At 52.2% G+C, this 15,299-nt stretch overlaps 2 protein-coding genes across 26 annotated transcripts in view; both read left to right on the top strand.

Annotated features, from left to right (window-relative positions):
• Positions 1–663: 663 nt before the first annotated feature.
• LOC117206067 (U1 small nuclear ribonucleoprotein 70 kDa-like) lies at positions 664–9,199 on the top strand. The gene is made up of 3 exons (XM_033445065.1): positions 664–757; positions 8,329–8,487; positions 8,561–9,199. Exons 1-3 carry the CDS (start codon positions 664–666, stop codon positions 9,064–9,066), a joined length of 759 nt encoding a protein of 252 aa, XP_033300956.1. The 3' UTR covers positions 9,067–9,199.
• The window catches only part of LOC117206013 (voltage-dependent calcium channel type A subunit alpha-1), a 58,559-nt gene continuing 51,879 nt past the window's right edge, over positions 8,620–15,299 (top strand). For 23 of the 25 annotated variants that reach the window (XR_004487327.1, XM_033444934.1, XM_033444936.1 and 20 more), the window contains exon 1: positions 12,517–12,914. Coding sequence is in view for 22 of the 25 variants with exons in the window: in XM_033444934.1 (XP_033300825.1) it covers positions 12,532–12,914 (383 nt within the window). In the remaining 3 variants the exon portion in view is untranslated. Of the gene's footprint in view, positions 9,429–12,516; positions 12,915–15,299 lie in introns of those variants that run through there. The other 2 variants (XM_033444954.1, XM_033444955.1) reach the window with 2 other exon arrangements.

The following is a 15,299-nucleotide window of genomic DNA, read 5'->3' on the forward strand; positions in this document are numbered from 1 at the left end:
TTGCCCCGCAGACGATAGCGCGTAGTAGTTAACCGTTTCATTGTTCCGTACGAGCACGCGTGATCCGATCGAAACTTTCGTACCAGCTGAGCCGTAATTGCAGAATCGAGCCGTTCGCTTAACTTTGTCTCGATTTGGGGCGGCCCTTTCGCAATATCCCCTGCCTATTCCACTTTGCTAATTTCCACTCGATTCTTTGCTTCCGTGAAATTTCACGACGAGCTGTGCGAAGTTTCGATCGTCTGGCGATCGATTTGCTTCAAATTTCCGAAAATTTCCCTCTTATTTCGACAACGCGATTCGATGGAACGCGTGCGATTGCACGTTTCTAGGATCAAATCACGGCCAGGCAGGCCAGTTACATCGAAGGCTCCGAGAATTAATTCTACTCGAATTAACATTAACAAGACTGCAGGGTCGGAGTCCTTCGAAACGTTCGTCCTTATCCTACTTGCGGAAACTCGACGTTTCCTACTCGAGAATTTTGATAAAACCGCCGAGTACGAACTCGCGAGTAGCTTGCGAATATCGGAAACACGATACCGTGGAAGCTGTTGAAAAATGCTCGAAGAATTTCGCGTGTTTTCCGTAGTTTTGGAAAAAAAAAAAAAACAGGCGAGTACAGGCGTACTCGCGCAGAATGGCAAGCTAGCGGAATACAATATGGGTTATGGTGTTTATAGGCTGGCCGACAGACCGTTGGGAAGCGGCAGCAGGTTCGAACCTGGGCAAGCAGCCATTAGCAATCGATACTCGCGTAAACATCGGACCGCTGCGCTCCAAGACGAACCAATTAATTTGCCACTTAATTAGCGTGCCGGTCGGAACTGCGCATTCGCGTAAATGTTTGCACTCGATTGCCCTTTCATCCTTAAAAATCATTATCGTTATCACCGCGTCGTTCGACGTTTATTTCGGAACGCGAATTGCGCGTCGAGATCGGTTTCAGATTCTCGAGGTCGACTTGGTTTCGATCCACGGCCTGTGCTGCCCCTCGAAAGCACGAAAAAGCACGAATTGCAAATTAATATGGAAATCGAGGACGATCGTGGTAAAAAGTTCGATGCTACGAGGCGATGTCCAAACGGGCTGGAATCCTTGCGACGAGACGTCACGGCCGAGATCGCGCAGAACTTTCCTCTCCGTCGTGTAGGATACATCGCACCCGGTAGCTGACTCCAAACGAGGACGAGCGTGTTTTATAGCACGGACCCGGTTAAAGGATGTCCGAGGGGTTCGTTAGCGATCGTCACGGTCCTGATACGCCTGAGCCGTTCCACTACCGATACAGATATAAAAAAATTACGTGGAAACGAGATCGTAACGATGTCGAACGATGTCTACCGATAGAGATATTGCGAGTTTCGCTCGATAAATCGGTGACTCCAATTTGAAACGAAGGGATAATATCACGAGCGATCGGTGTCGTTGGACCGGTTCCTCGGCGGGTTTCCGCAGCGGATTTCCAGCTGATGTGTCAGCGAGGACGCGGATAGAAGAGCGAAGACGACAACGTTGCTTTGTATGGTAGAGAGAAAGAGAGACAGAGAGAGAGAGAGAGAGAGAGAGAGAGAGAGAGAGAGAGGGGTAGTAGACTATATCGCAACTAGAAAAAGTACGGCGATGAAGACCGTGGCGAATGTCCCGGCGTTCGACCTGCAGGTGCAGAAAACTTGACCGAGTTTTCGAGGTACACGCGGTGCAGGGCGACCCAGATTTCAGCCCGTCGCTCCCTCTCCGTCGCTCGCTTCGCCGTTTCCCCTTGTTAGCAGCCTTTGCGTATGAAAACTCCCATGCCCGCGTCGAGTGCGTGTCACGACCCTCCCATAACCTATAAACCCTGTATATACCGTGACCATCGAGGCTGAATTTATCTCGGCGCGCTCGTTCCCTCGTAACTCGAGCCTCGCGCCTCGATCGTATTCGCATTTTTTTTTAATATTTTTCTATATATATATATATATACATATCTATATAGATAGGTAGATATTATGCATAGACGGGTCGGTTTCTAAACATTTCGAAGAACGTTGTACGGCGCAATCGATGAAAAACCAATTTTAACGAGATTTTTCGAACGAATGCAGGGTCTGACGCAGTTTGAAATTTGTTACTCCGTCGGCTTCTCGTTCAAAGTTCGTTTTTCGCTAGTGTTTTTGCGCTTATAAATAGAACGTATTTATATCGCGTTTAGCGTACGGCAGAAAAACAGATCGATGAGCGACGACGGTCCGTCGGTTTCCCTCGGATATCACTGGCAGTGATAACATCGATCGTCGTTCAACTGACGTCACGTGTACGTTGAAAACGTGTAAATCAGCCGGCCGATCGTATTTTATCCCTTTCGGGAACCTGTTCTCCGTGGATTCTCCGTGTCCGATGGACTCTGAAAATCTGCTTCCAAATAGATAGTCGCGCACGACTTCCTACCAAGCAAATAGAGCACAGAAATTGCCGCGTGTAAAAATTGTACGAGCAAAGTTTGCCACGTACGTCGGAAAGGCAGCAAACAGAGAGAAAGAGAGAGAGAGAGAGAGAGAAAGAAAGAGAAAAAGAGGCGTTTTAAGCCTCTTTCGGCGCTTGGACTTTACGCGCTCGTAAGCCGCGAGAAATTCGATTAAGCGTTTCTTCGAAACGATCGCGAGTTCCGTCATCGCCTAACGCGCGCTAGACGTCTTTCCGGCGGTGGAAGATGCTACGAGTTTTCTTCGACGCGCTATCTGCGACTCGTCGGCTTTCATTTTGGCACGTACATAGAACGTAGAACCGGCTGTCGCGTTGAAAACTTTCGGACGGTCGATCGAGTTTCGATCGGACGTTCGAGAAACGTAAAAGTAACCAACGTCGACGAAAATAGTTTGGATCGGAAACTAGATGTTGCTAACGTTTAGTCGGTAACGGTAAAGGTAGATCGTTCCCTTTATTTGCTTCTACGCAAATTTTTATCAACGTCTGCTCCGATCTATCGAGGCGTCGGTCGAATCGGTTTCGGTCGCAGATCCGAATGGAAAACCTATAAATGGCCAATTTATCGGGCTTAATATCCAGAGTGTTTCGTCGAGTCAAAAATGGAAGTTATTCGAGGAAAAGTCACTCGGTGAAACAACGTGGAATCAATCGCGGTGCTTCTCGATCGGCTGATCGTTAATTATAAATACGAGAAACGATCGTTCGTTGGTTCTGGAACGACCGCTGGTTTTAGTTTAGTTAGCAGAGTACGAAGAAACGCGAGATTTCTGGCAAGTTGGCACGAACGATCGGTCTTTCGTATTCCTGGAAGCAATACGTTCCAAGGACGGTGTTTCCGCGAAAATCTAATGGGCTGTTCTAATATCTCTGGAACGAGAATGTCATGCGACGGAACTGCGTGGGCGGCCAGTGCAGAAGCGATTACGATGCGTCACCGAAAACCCGCGGGCGTCGTATTTTATATTACAGATTTATTTCGAGGTCGGTGACGACGTTGCAGAATCGTTGCGCTACATTTTTCTCGGTAGAACGGCGTCACCGACCATACGACGATGGGAACCGGCATCGGTCCGATGTCTGCCAGCGAGCGACCGAGTTACGATCCGTTTGGCCGTGTGCTCGAAAGGATTATACATTTTCTTCGAGAGCGTGAAGATCGAACGCGTTTCACCGCCGTGATCGAAGCCTGTGTATCCGATCGAACATCCTGGCGAGTGTTTTACCCGCTTCGATTCAAATTCCACGAATTTCCAATCATCGGTGTAGATCGACTCGGTACGCGCGCTCCGAGTCTAAATAATTCATTTTCCGAACGGATTTTACACGATCGTTTGGATACGCGTTCGACGACGGCTGGACGATGCGAACGATAGCATCGCGATGTCGAAATATGGCAGTCCGATGGTGCATCGTAAATCGTCGATCGTCCGGTGGTTGGAACGAGGCAAGTTTCTCGAATTGCACGAGCAACGGGACGGGGCGAGGACGAGAAAAGATTCAGGTGGTTTTTAGTACCTGTCGCGCATCGATCCCCACCTAGCAGCCAACCGGTAGCCGAACTTGGGCAAGTTTAATCGATGGCGTCGCGACGCGAATTCGGCCAGGAACGAGGAAAGAGAAATAATAAAGCGTGCGGAACAAAAGAGAGAGAGAGAGAGAGAGAGAGAGGAGAGGAGCAGACATATTGATTTTATCGCGTTGGCGTTCGCGTGCACCGGATAGTATCGTCTCGGTCCGCGAGCAAGTCGCGCGTATCGCGAACGATAGTTCGCTAAACGACCCAAATAAAAGCGGCGAGAGAGGAGCATGCCGGCGTGGTCGACTGGCTCGACTTGGCTCGATTAAATCGTACAAATTTTGCAAAACCGTACGCACGAACGAGCGTCCGCGGTTTCGTACGCCGGCGGTCGAAGCGATCAGCGAGTCACCGGTTACGCGGCGGCCAGCGTAACATCGCCGAACGTTTTCCTTCGAGATGATAAAACGACGATCGATGCCAGGAATTGAACGTCGGACGAACGATGCGCACGAGCCGAAAACGCTTGGAGCAGAGGCGTACGAGTCGATAACCGGAACGATCACCTGCATTCGAACGAGAAACGGAGACGACGACAAACTCCGGTTCGATCTGGTGCCGCTTATCGGTCGCGGTGGTCGAATCTCTGACACGCGTAACCAGAGTCGGTTACCCTCTCGAGGTTCGTTCGAGGAATCGAAAAGAACGACTCGCTAATCTCGTAGAACGTACCGCGCGATCGGTCCAACACTATGCGTTCGCGCGGAACGTACATAGCTGGTAACGTAGCGTAAGGTAACGCGATCGGTCAGAAGGAAGGAGGAAACGGAAAACGGGAGGAGGAGAGGATCGGCGAGGGCGAGAGGGAGAGACGAGAGCGAACGAACGCGCGCAAGCAGGAGAGAATCGTCGAGTGGAAGGCAGGGAGAAAGAAAGAAAGAGAGAAATGGGGGAGGAGGGGGGGGACGGACGGCGGAGGGAAGGGAAGCAGCGGGAGAATCGGAGGGTCGTACGTATCGCATCAGGGTGTATGCACCGAAGAGGGGTAGGCCGCGGCGGGGGTCACGGAGTGCGCTGACCTACTGTTCCACATTCGTCGTACAGAGCAGCCTTTCCGAACTTCGTAGCGGAGCGAACCCAGAAACCCAGAACTCTGCCTGCCCCTGCACACCCTTCGGCTTCGCTGTCCCTCGACCGCTAACCCTCTCTCGTTCCTTCCTACGAACCCGTCTCTCTTTTACTTCCTCTTTCTCGTTTCCACTCCCTCCCCGCCGCTACCGCTATACCCTTGCTTCCATACAGTCTCGCGGATTTAAAACCGAATCCTTTATACCGTGGAATCGCGCGAAACGGCGCAGCCATCCGAGCGCATCGCATCGCGACGCTATGACTCTCTTTCTTTTTCCTCTCTCTTGCTTTTTTTTTCCTCTCCCCTAAATAAACGAGCGCACACACGGGCACACGCACTCCAGCGAGCACTCCAAGCCGTGCGTTTGTTTCTTCCGCCTAAAGACCTGCCGACTCTGTCCGCCCGAGATTACGTCGACGATGGACCGTCGTTTATCGGAAAATAACGACTTTACGGCGTTCCAAGATTTATCGACGAGCCGTTGATCGCGTTTGTTCTCGCGCCGCGTTGGTAATCCGGTTCGATTTCGGCCGGAAGCTACTTTGTATCCGATAGATAACCCGATATACGGCGCACCGAGAGAACCTTGATCAATTAGAACCGACTAAAAGAATACACGGAATTATATTTCGATCGGTGACGAGTGGTCGCGAGTACGTAACCTGTTTCGCATGAGACTTACATACTCGTAGAACGCGTTGCACGCGACGAACAAGTCTCCGAAGGAAATGGCAGGGAAGAAGACGAGTCGGTTGATCGAGAAACGGGAGGAAATCGGTCGTCGGATAAGCGAGAGGTTTCTTTCGGCAACGAGACCAGGAGTCGTTACCTGGTTTCGTTCGCAAGGGCGATTAGCGATATCGGTGCTATGGGATCGTTGAACCAGCCGATGTTTTCCTCGTAGCCGACAGCATGTTAAATAATCATTGTCGGACGGTGTTCCGTGATCTTGAAGCGCCAAATGCGAATCACGATTGCCGGTATTGGCAAAGATGGTTTTCTATGAATTATTCGACAGGCGGAAAGGGTGGACGGGGCGCCGGGATTGCATGGAACGTTCGTGCACCCCGAAAGCTCGTCTCTCCCTTCCCTGCGTTTGCAAGCGCAGTGGCGCATGTCTGTTGACGGTGCCGGCAGTATCGGTTCGACGTACACCTACGAGAGCGAAAGCTCACTTACGGTCACGAATTCTTACGCACACCGGCGATCCAGCCGTGCGTTCCAACACCTGGTCGCAACAACGGCTAAACGTCTTTTCTTACGCGTCCGTTGCTGTCGAAAATGCCTCGCCACCGAACCATCTTCTTCGATCAGTCGTCTCGCTCGAGTCGTCTATTTCGAACAATTTTCTAGCGAGAAACGGAGCAACGGAGGGGAAATTATTCCGCGTGGTTCGATCGTTGTCTCGGTAAATAGAAAAGTCGTGGAAAAAGGCCGTCTATCTTACGAGAAACCGTATCAGGGCTTTGCAGAGTCGTTCGAATTCAAGCGGTTCGAGCGTAACGCGTGACGTAAACGACACGTGTTTCCAACGGACTAATAAGCGTTGAACACGTTGCGCGCGAACTATAAGCGAGAAGTAGTTTACAAACTTTACACGCGGCTTGATTTACGACACGGTCTTACTCTGCGACCACAATAGTAGAAAAAGTATGCTCGTTACCTATCGACAGGTCGTTGGAATCTACCGAGCAACGATCATAATTCAAAACAACGTAAACAATGTCGAAGGAAGAACGCCAGGTACATGGCAAACCGATATGTAAACTGGTTGGAAAGACGCGCACGCGAAACAACGACATCGACGCGTGCTTTCGAATTCTCGTCAAATTTCGAACGAAACGTTTCGGAGGGTGCCTGGTGGATGGCGATACGCACCTGTTCCTCCCCACTTGGGGGCGAAAGGCGAGGAGAGACGAGGACGAAGCAACGTGGCGAACGAGAGCGAACTCGTGGATTGGAAAGAGAGGGTAACAACTCGGTTCTGGGAAGGGACGGGAGTGAAAGAGGAGCGCGCGCGCGCGCGCGCGCGAAAGACAGAGAGGGAAAGAGAGACGGATATATAGCGAAGGGGGAAAAATCGCGAGAGAAAGAGAGAAAGAGAGAATGAGAGAATGAGAGAATGAGAGAATGAGAGAACGAGAGAGGAGAGGGAGGTGGAAAGTAGCGGACAGAGGAACGGAAACGCTGAACCGCGGAATTTCGAGGCGGACGAGGAGAGAAGCTCGCGAGGCCACGAGGCTAGAGAGCGACGAAGAAGCGGCGCGAAAATCGGTTGAAGAGAGGAGGACGAAGCGCGGCAAGGAGGAAGGAGGCGGATCGAGAAGAAGCGAGAGGGTGAATTCGCGGAGGAGGACGAAGAGCCGCGGAGCCGAGAGGGAAGCGAGAGGGAAGGATATCGAGGGAGAGGAAGAAGAAGAGAGCGAGCGAGAGAAAGGGGGCGCAAACGGTCGGTAGTGGTGGCGGCGAAGGAGAAAGAGAGCGGGAGAGAGAAGGCAGGTACAGCGAAAAGGGACGGAGAAGGCGTGTGTAGGTGGTGGTGGAAGTGCGAGAGAACGTAGTCGAGCGACCGTCCCGCTGTGGCCACGAGCTCCGACGCTCGGGGAACGTAGGTAGTGCGTGAACTTCCGGCCGAGTGAAACGGACAAGAGAGAAAGGGGAAAGGAGCAGAGAGAAGGGCCATTCGATTCCCTTGGAAAGTTCGTTCGGAAACCTCCCTTTGGCTCGGTTGGACTCTGGGATCGCGCGCATCGCCGATGATCCGCGACCACGGGCCTTGAAAAGCGCTCGCGGCGCGCCGACGACGACGAGGACGAGAGACGAGAGGGCGCGAGCACGAAATACGAAGAGAGCGTAGTTTGTTTCGTAAGTTGGGAAACGCGGGGGAGCAGGAGCAGGCGGAAGGATCGGGATAGGCAGCTGGATAGGGATAGGGATAGGGATTGGGATAGGGATAGGGATAGGGATAGGGATAGGGATAGGAATAGGGATCGTAGGAAGGAGGACACGGAAACGACGCGGACGCGGACGTGAACGTGAACGTGGACCCGGAGGTGGACGCGTGGACGCGAAGCAGCGTGAATCGGATCGAATACGGTGGAAAGACGAGAGCGGGCAAGTGATTACGCGACGAGGAGAGGGAGAGAAAGTGTGCGACGAGTGTCGGTGAAGGGGTTTTCGTGGTCGCCGCTCGGTCGCCCTCGGGGACGCTGAGGGGCGCGAGTGCGTTTGTTATGCGTACCAGAACGTGGTACAGTGGCGGTTGACGGCGGCGGTGACGAAGACGAGGACGAGAACGAGGACGAGGACGAGGACGAGAATCGACAGGCGAGGAGAAAGTACGTGGAGCAGAAGGAGGAGAAGGAGGAGGAGGAGAAGGACGACGACGACGACGACGACGACGACGACGACGACGACGACGACCACGTCGACGAGGAGGAGGAAGAACAGGAACGGCAGGATCGGAAGCAGCGACCGCTTCCAAGGAGGACGTGGACGCGAACGAGGAGGCGGAGGAGGAGCTGGAGGAGGAGGAAGCGGCGGTGGAAGAGGAACAGGTGCGAGTGCGAGTACGAGTGCAAGCGCGGGTGCGGGTGTGGGTGCGAGTTCGGGATCGGGACCGGGATCGAGATCGGGATCGAGAACGGAAGCAGGAGCCGAGGAGAGAAAGGAATCGACGTCGTTGCGAGACCGATCGAGAGTGCGTTCTTGTGTGTTGTCGCACGGGAGGAGGGGAGGGAGACTCGAAAGGGAGGAAAGGCGACGACATCGGCGACGAGGAGGAAGAAGGAGAGGAAGAGAGGTGCTGGAGGAAGACGAGGAAGAAGAAAAGGAAGGTAGTGGTTGGTTTCGCTTGTCTCGTCGTCGAGATCCACGGAGTTTAGAGCTTAGGAGAGAGGAAGAGGCACATCCCCCCTTCTCTTCTCTCTCTCCCTCTCTCCAGTTTGTCTGAGTCTCTGCGAGCGATCGTATTTGCGCGAACGAGCGGTCAACAGGAAGAAGAAACGATCGGAACGACGCGCGTACGTCGACGGTTCGACCACCGACCATACGAAGAAACGAAGAAACGAAGAAACGAAAAAGGATATCGAAGAGAAAAAGTGGTACGTGGTGATTTTTTTCCGTTTCCGTTTCTTTCTGTTCGTTTTTACTGGCAAGGGCTACTCTGTGTTCGTCGTGCAGACGAAACCTTTCGTCGAGTGTAGTGTGGTTTCTTAAAGTGGTGCCTCAGCACGAAGAGGGAATCGCCAGCAGGGCAGAGGCTCGAACGCATGTAGGAACATGGCCGCAACCAGCCCCTGCCTCCCTCTAGAGGTGAGTTCAGCGAAACCGGGACGGCTCTCGTTCCGATTCTTCGCTCTAGCGATTTCGTTGCCAGATCGTTCTCCGTCGTCTGCAACGCTCTTTCCTTCTCTGTCGCTCGAACGTCGTCGACCAACGTTGATCGTCGTTACGCGTTACGATCTGTCGCTGTCGGTACATCACCTTCGATACCGTTCGCTTCGCTTTCTTTCTATTTATCTTGTTCGACGTCGACGAACCTTCCCGTTCTGGATGCAGCCGTTTGCTCGTGCTCCGCGTTCGAGTCGGACTACCGGTGTGTTCGTTTTACCGCACCAGCGTGTACCGACTCGTCGCGCTCCGTCGACCAGCTTCTCCACGCTTCGCTCTGCTCGATCCGCACGAAACGAATCGCTTTGTCCATCGACGTATCAACTCGAGAGATCCGTTGCACGTCGTCGAGTTTTCGCAACTCGAATCAACGATTCGAAGCATCGAACGCGGTGCCGTTTCCCATTTGACCTCTTTACGAGGCAGCGTAGCACGGCGAGGATCAATCGGCCCTTATCCGTTCGACGTATAAACATTTCAAGAACGCCGGCTTACCTTACCTTCGAGTATCTCGTTCGTTCGTTCGTTCGTTCGTTCGTTCGTTCGTTCGTTCGTTCGTTCGTTCGTTCGTACGAAAGATTCGAACCAAAGGGAAACGAACGTCCGAGATCGATACTAATTCCGATTCTTTGAAAAATTCTGTTCGTCGACTCGATGCTCGTTCGATGGATCAGAAAAAACAAAAATTACCGGCAAACGACGTGTCACGATACATCGACGAGTCGTTTCTCCGGCTCTGTCTGTCGTATCGCGTTGACCCCGTTTATCCCACCGTTCTTATCGAGCTTTCATCGCGTCGCTTATCAGCCACTGCTGTCTGTTCGTGTCCGCGAATGCAACGTAGCCGACCAGTTAAAGGGAACGCCACGATCGCTACGCGGAAGTCGCGAACGCTCATTCTCGCCGATATTTTGCGTCTGTCGTTCGTCTCCCCGCGTTGCTTTCGATATTCTCTCTCTCTCTCTCTCTCTCTCTCTCTCTCTCTCTTTGCTACCTTCCTTCGTTAAGCATCCGTCAAAGAAGCGATCGTATTTCCCGAAGGAGACAGGAATCCTCGAGTTTCTGCGACAGACCTACGCTCACGCCTACGCACAGGCTGTCCTCTTTTTGCCCTTTAATCGTATCGATTAAATTCTGATGCGTCGCTTAATGGATCGAACCTTTGAACCTAACTTCTCCGTGAATAATTGCTTTAACGTTGTTCGGTGTTACGGTTGCGCGACTCGCTGGAAAAAATGTTGAACAAGTATTTTCAAATTAATACCGTCTGCGAGGAAAGGTAACGTAAGGAGAGGTACGCAGCGTGTATCGTAAAATTTGTACCGTTTAAAGGCAGAGTCTGGTCGCACGCTCGGTCGCAGCGACATTGCCGTAATACGGCGAAAAATGATTTAAAGTTTTTGCCATGTTACCAGGTCGTAAGGACGCGCGTTTAAACGGCCAACGGATCCCGCTAACGAAATATCTAGAGTACCGTGCTACTCTCGTATCAGAAAATATCTGTAAACACGAGCGTATCGACATTCAGAGTCACGATCGACCAAGAAAATTAACTGCCGAACCATTAGGCTTTCAACGTGAATTCCATTGCCCGCAAAGAATACTTGGCTGCGGTGGAAATCTCTGGTCAGACGGTAGCGTTCGATTTTCGTCGAACGAGAATTCCACTTTTATTAGCGTCGTTTTACGACGGAGTACGCGCGGCAGGTGTCCGCGTCGCGTAATCGTCCGTGTTAAATAATCGGCGAGAGAACGAGATCAATTAGAAACGGGTAGCGACGTTCATCCTGCACCGCGTCATTTTTCTTTCGTGCGCTCGCCACTTGCAAATACGTAAAGGGCATCCGCTCGGAATTTTTCGTCGAGCCGGTCGTAATTTGGCAAGCCGCGTTGGAAATTTATTTTATACGGGGCGATTTATCGTTTTCGTTGAAACGTCGAGCGATCGCAAGCGTTCGTAGCCACGCGACCGATCGAGCTTCGTCTCTGAAATGCCCGGGCTAACCGGCTGCTGCGACTGCCTCGAATTTTTACGCGTCTCCATCGAAAATACCTGAAAACGAAGGTCGACGACCCGAATCCAAACTGCTTTCGACGTGTCGCCTCTGTCTTTGACTCGATCGTCGACTTTGAATCGGCGTACCATCGTGCGCTTTCGAAGACGAAACTCCTGACCTGATATTTGGCGAAACGGACGGACGGGGGGAAGAGGAATCGCACGAATTGTTGTTAAGGCGATGCCTCGAGAATATCGAAGACAGCGCTCGAAGCAATTCGAGTTTGGAAAAGTACACGCACGATGTTTGGGCTTCGTGGAATACGTAAAAGTGAAAACTCGCTGCATCCGAGCAACGAGCGAACCGTCGAACGCCAGGATAATTCGCGTGCGATCAAAATTTCCACGCTCGTATGTATAACGTACAGCGTATAGATACGGGCAACGTAATATCCTTTTTGAAAGGTTGTGTCGAGGATTGCGAAAGGAGGTCGAAGATCCCGGTTCGAGTGTCCGACTGGACGTTAATTTATTAGAGATCCGTAAGGCTGGTTTGTCACGTAAAAGCCGGCGTTACGTAACTGTCAATTAAATAATGGCTGGAAGCGTGCCGGCCGGTCGTTTTGTCGTTCGTTCGGTTAATCGCGTCCCCCGTGCATCCAATCTCGATTCGATCGATCTAATGGACACGTTCGAGCGTGACTATTTCCAAGATAATACCGGCGAATCGCGCGAAAAAGCGAATCGCCTTTCCATTCGTGTCACGTAAGTCGTCGCATTGTTTCGTCGGCGGTGAATTTTTACGAACTTCGACTCGAGATTCTCGATTCCTTCTCTTTCTCGTTGGAATTGTTTCCGCTAACCTGGTCGTTGCCAGAGAGCGTGTGTGTGTGTGTGTGTGTGTGTGTGAGAGAGAGAGAGAGAGAGAGGCGAAAATTTCTTACGTAGGCGAGAGAAGAGTCTCGACGATCTCGAGGAAGAAAGCTGGTGCCTAACCGACGATCCAAAAATTGCATCGGACGTTTCGGAATGGCGAAGGAGGACAGCCCCTGTGGCGGAACGCTCTCTCGCCCCCTCGTCGCCAACGTCTCGGATCGTAAAAAGCCGCGAAATTGGGTCGAAATTTCTAGGAAAGCGTTACGTCGACTCGTATCAGGCCGATTGTCGAGGCTGATTGCTTTGCCGAGATGGGTCGAGCTAGCTGGCACGGAGGTTGGCAAGAATGGCGAAGGCAGTTGGTGCGCGGCACGTGTGAGAGCGGGCAGGCTTGGATTCGCAGTTGGTAGAACTGGCTCTGACGCCCGTAAAACGGGGAGTACGACGACGCTGGAGGAGTCATGGACGAAGGAAGAGGACGCGCGACGGGGGTGGAAGAGGATCGCTCGAGCGGCCGAGGAGGGGCCGAAAGGGCGGTATGAATGAACGATCGATAGATATATAGTTACTTGCTGCCAGGTATCCACCTCTCCGTGTATTTTCTCGGCAGACGCGAGACTATTCTTCCCAAAAGAATCTCGATTCCCTTCCAACGACGTGGCTTTTATCCTCGGGGTTTGCCTACAACGGGATTAAACTCGCCTGTGTATCTTCGACAGGTTTTTTTCCTTCCGAACGGTTTTCTTCTCTCAAAACGCAGACTCCTCTCTGTTCGCTGCGCTCTATTTTTTCCTTCTTTCGCTCTTTCGCCACTTTAATCGACCGTTCGACGCGAACCTCGCAGGAAGTTGCCTGGTTATGAGGCGCGTGTCACTCCATTTTGCGAGTTGGCTTGGTCGAGCGAAGATTTATTCGTTCGAAACTGTCCAACGACGGAGGAAATAAACTCTAACTGTAGAAAGTGGCATCTCGATCGTGGTATCGCCAGAGTAATTACGAGTCGCTGTCGGTGACAGCGCGTAGATCGGTCGCGGCGTGTTTCGCGTTCGGAGGAAGCAGTCCGTTGGCCCGCGTAAGTACACCGACGTTACGCTGGCGATTCTACCATGAAACTAAATGGTTGCTCGGGCCGGAAACTTTGGCAACGGATCGGTCCGCTGTCAGAACGAACCGTGGCTCCGTAGAATCCGATCTCGTTTTGCGTTTCAAACGAACGGAGATTACGCTCGAATTTCATCGATCGCTTTTCAAAGCGATCGCTGTAAATGGGCAAATACGTTTTCACGGGCTGCGCGATCGCCAGCGTTCCTAGACACGCGAAAGAACGGAGCGCCGTACGACTCCCAACGACAAATTTAATAATTCGAAAGCCGGCACGAAGCCTTCGGTTCCGCCCTGTACCGGTGATCGACTAGATCGATATCGCGAAAGTTTCTTTGTGCAGCAGGTCAGCGGTAGGACGCGTAGTGTGCGTGCACACGTTTCGACTATACCAGGCTAGTTCGCACATACACGTCCTTCGTACATAATAAAGCTCGCATATTCCCTGGGGTCGACTATGCCACCGTAGGGATGCCTTTTACATCCACGATGATATCGCGCGCGCGCGTGCGTTTAATACTCACGGCTAGATCCGCTTCGTTCGTTTAACCTAATTGCCATCGTAGTTTCGTTGGATACAATGGGCGTCGGGCATACACGTACGTAGACATCGCGTGCAGTGTTTTTATTATCACCGGATAAAGAACCTCGAGGTTAGTTTCATCGGATCGGGCGCCGGAGAACGTTTCAGGAAAGAGGCGAGGGTGAAAGCGGCGAGGGTGAAAGCGGGGCGGTATCGTGGACGAGCGGCGCGTGGCCGTCAACATTTTCCGCGCAACTGCTACCCGTGTCTTTCGAACTCGTTGGTTTGCGAATCCGACAAAGTCAAAGGTCCTTTGCCTAAGTAGGAAAATCGTAGATCGGAGAGAGTCGAGCGAAACGTGGCAACCTCGACCGGCATTCGTCCACGTTTCCACGTTCTTATTTCCTGGAATATCGTGCGAGATGCGGAGAGTTGAAATTCCAGCGACAAAAGGGGCAAGCTGACATACGTAAGGCACGTTGCGTGGCGAAGGACGCGGGTTCTCGCTTCCCCTCTGCCGATGGCCAATGGCGCTCGAACGCTTGGTGACCTCGTGGCGTAGGCGAAAGAGAATCCTGCCAGCGAATGCGTATATTATTGCGTGTTTGCGTGTGTGCGTACGTACACTGCGCATACGTCGACTTGGCCTGTGTTCCGGCTCGTCCAACTCTCTTCCACTCCGCCCCACGCCTCTCGATCCTCCGTGCCCTCCTCTTGGCTCTCTTCTTCTATCTTTTCTCGTACCACTTGGCAAAAGCTGGAGACACCGAGTCGCCCCGGTTGACCTTACTATTGACAAGGGCGACATCCCTGATTTATAAACCTTGGGCAGCGTAAGCAAACGAGCGTCGCGTTCTACGATACGAATACGTGGTTAGAGCGGATGTAGAGACAAACGGGGCTGAGACTTTGTTCTTAAGAATTCTCCGTCCTCGCGCTCGTTCATCCGGAAGGGGTTGTTCGTCGTTCGACTCGCGTCTCTACGAACAGCGATAGGATTAACGGGGATCAACACCGGAGGGATACCGAAGTCGCACGTAGCGAGGAGTATCTCGGTGGAAGAAATCTTTCCGATCGAATTTGTACAGCGCTTCGCCGCGAAAGAAACGCAATTGATCCGGCGCTACGAGCGCGGTGGAAAGTTTGAGCAGCGGTAATTTATCGTGCGTCGTATCGGAAAAGTAAGAACGCTAATGTAAAAAACTGTGTCGGCGCTTCCTTCTCCCTCCTCCCGCGCGCTATCTCCACGATCTAAATAATCGTTTAAGTTACGTCGGTGTTATAACGTCATAGTTCA

The sequence above is a fragment of the Bombus bifarius genome, unplaced genomic scaffold, assembly GCF_011952205.1.
Source record: "Bombus bifarius isolate JDL3187 unplaced genomic scaffold, Bbif_JDL3187 scf7180000007996, whole genome shotgun sequence".
Classification (NCBI taxonomy): domain Eukaryota; kingdom Metazoa; phylum Arthropoda; class Insecta; order Hymenoptera; family Apidae; genus Bombus; species Bombus bifarius.

Excerpts from the sequence above, each read along its gene's own strand:
- LOC117206067 (XM_033445065.1), top strand. The coding sequence starts at position 664 with ATGGGTTATGGTGTTTATAGGCTGGCCGACAGACCGTTGGGAAGCGGC. Across the intron at positions 758-8,328 it reads CATTAGCAATCGATACTCGC|GGGCGCGAGTGCGTTTGTTA; the intron begins GTAAACATCGGA and ends GGGGACGCTGAG. Across the intron at positions 8,488-8,560 it reads GGAGGAGAAGGAGGAGGAGG|ACAGGAACGGCAGGATCGGA; the intron begins AGAAGGACGACG and ends GGAGGAGGAAGA.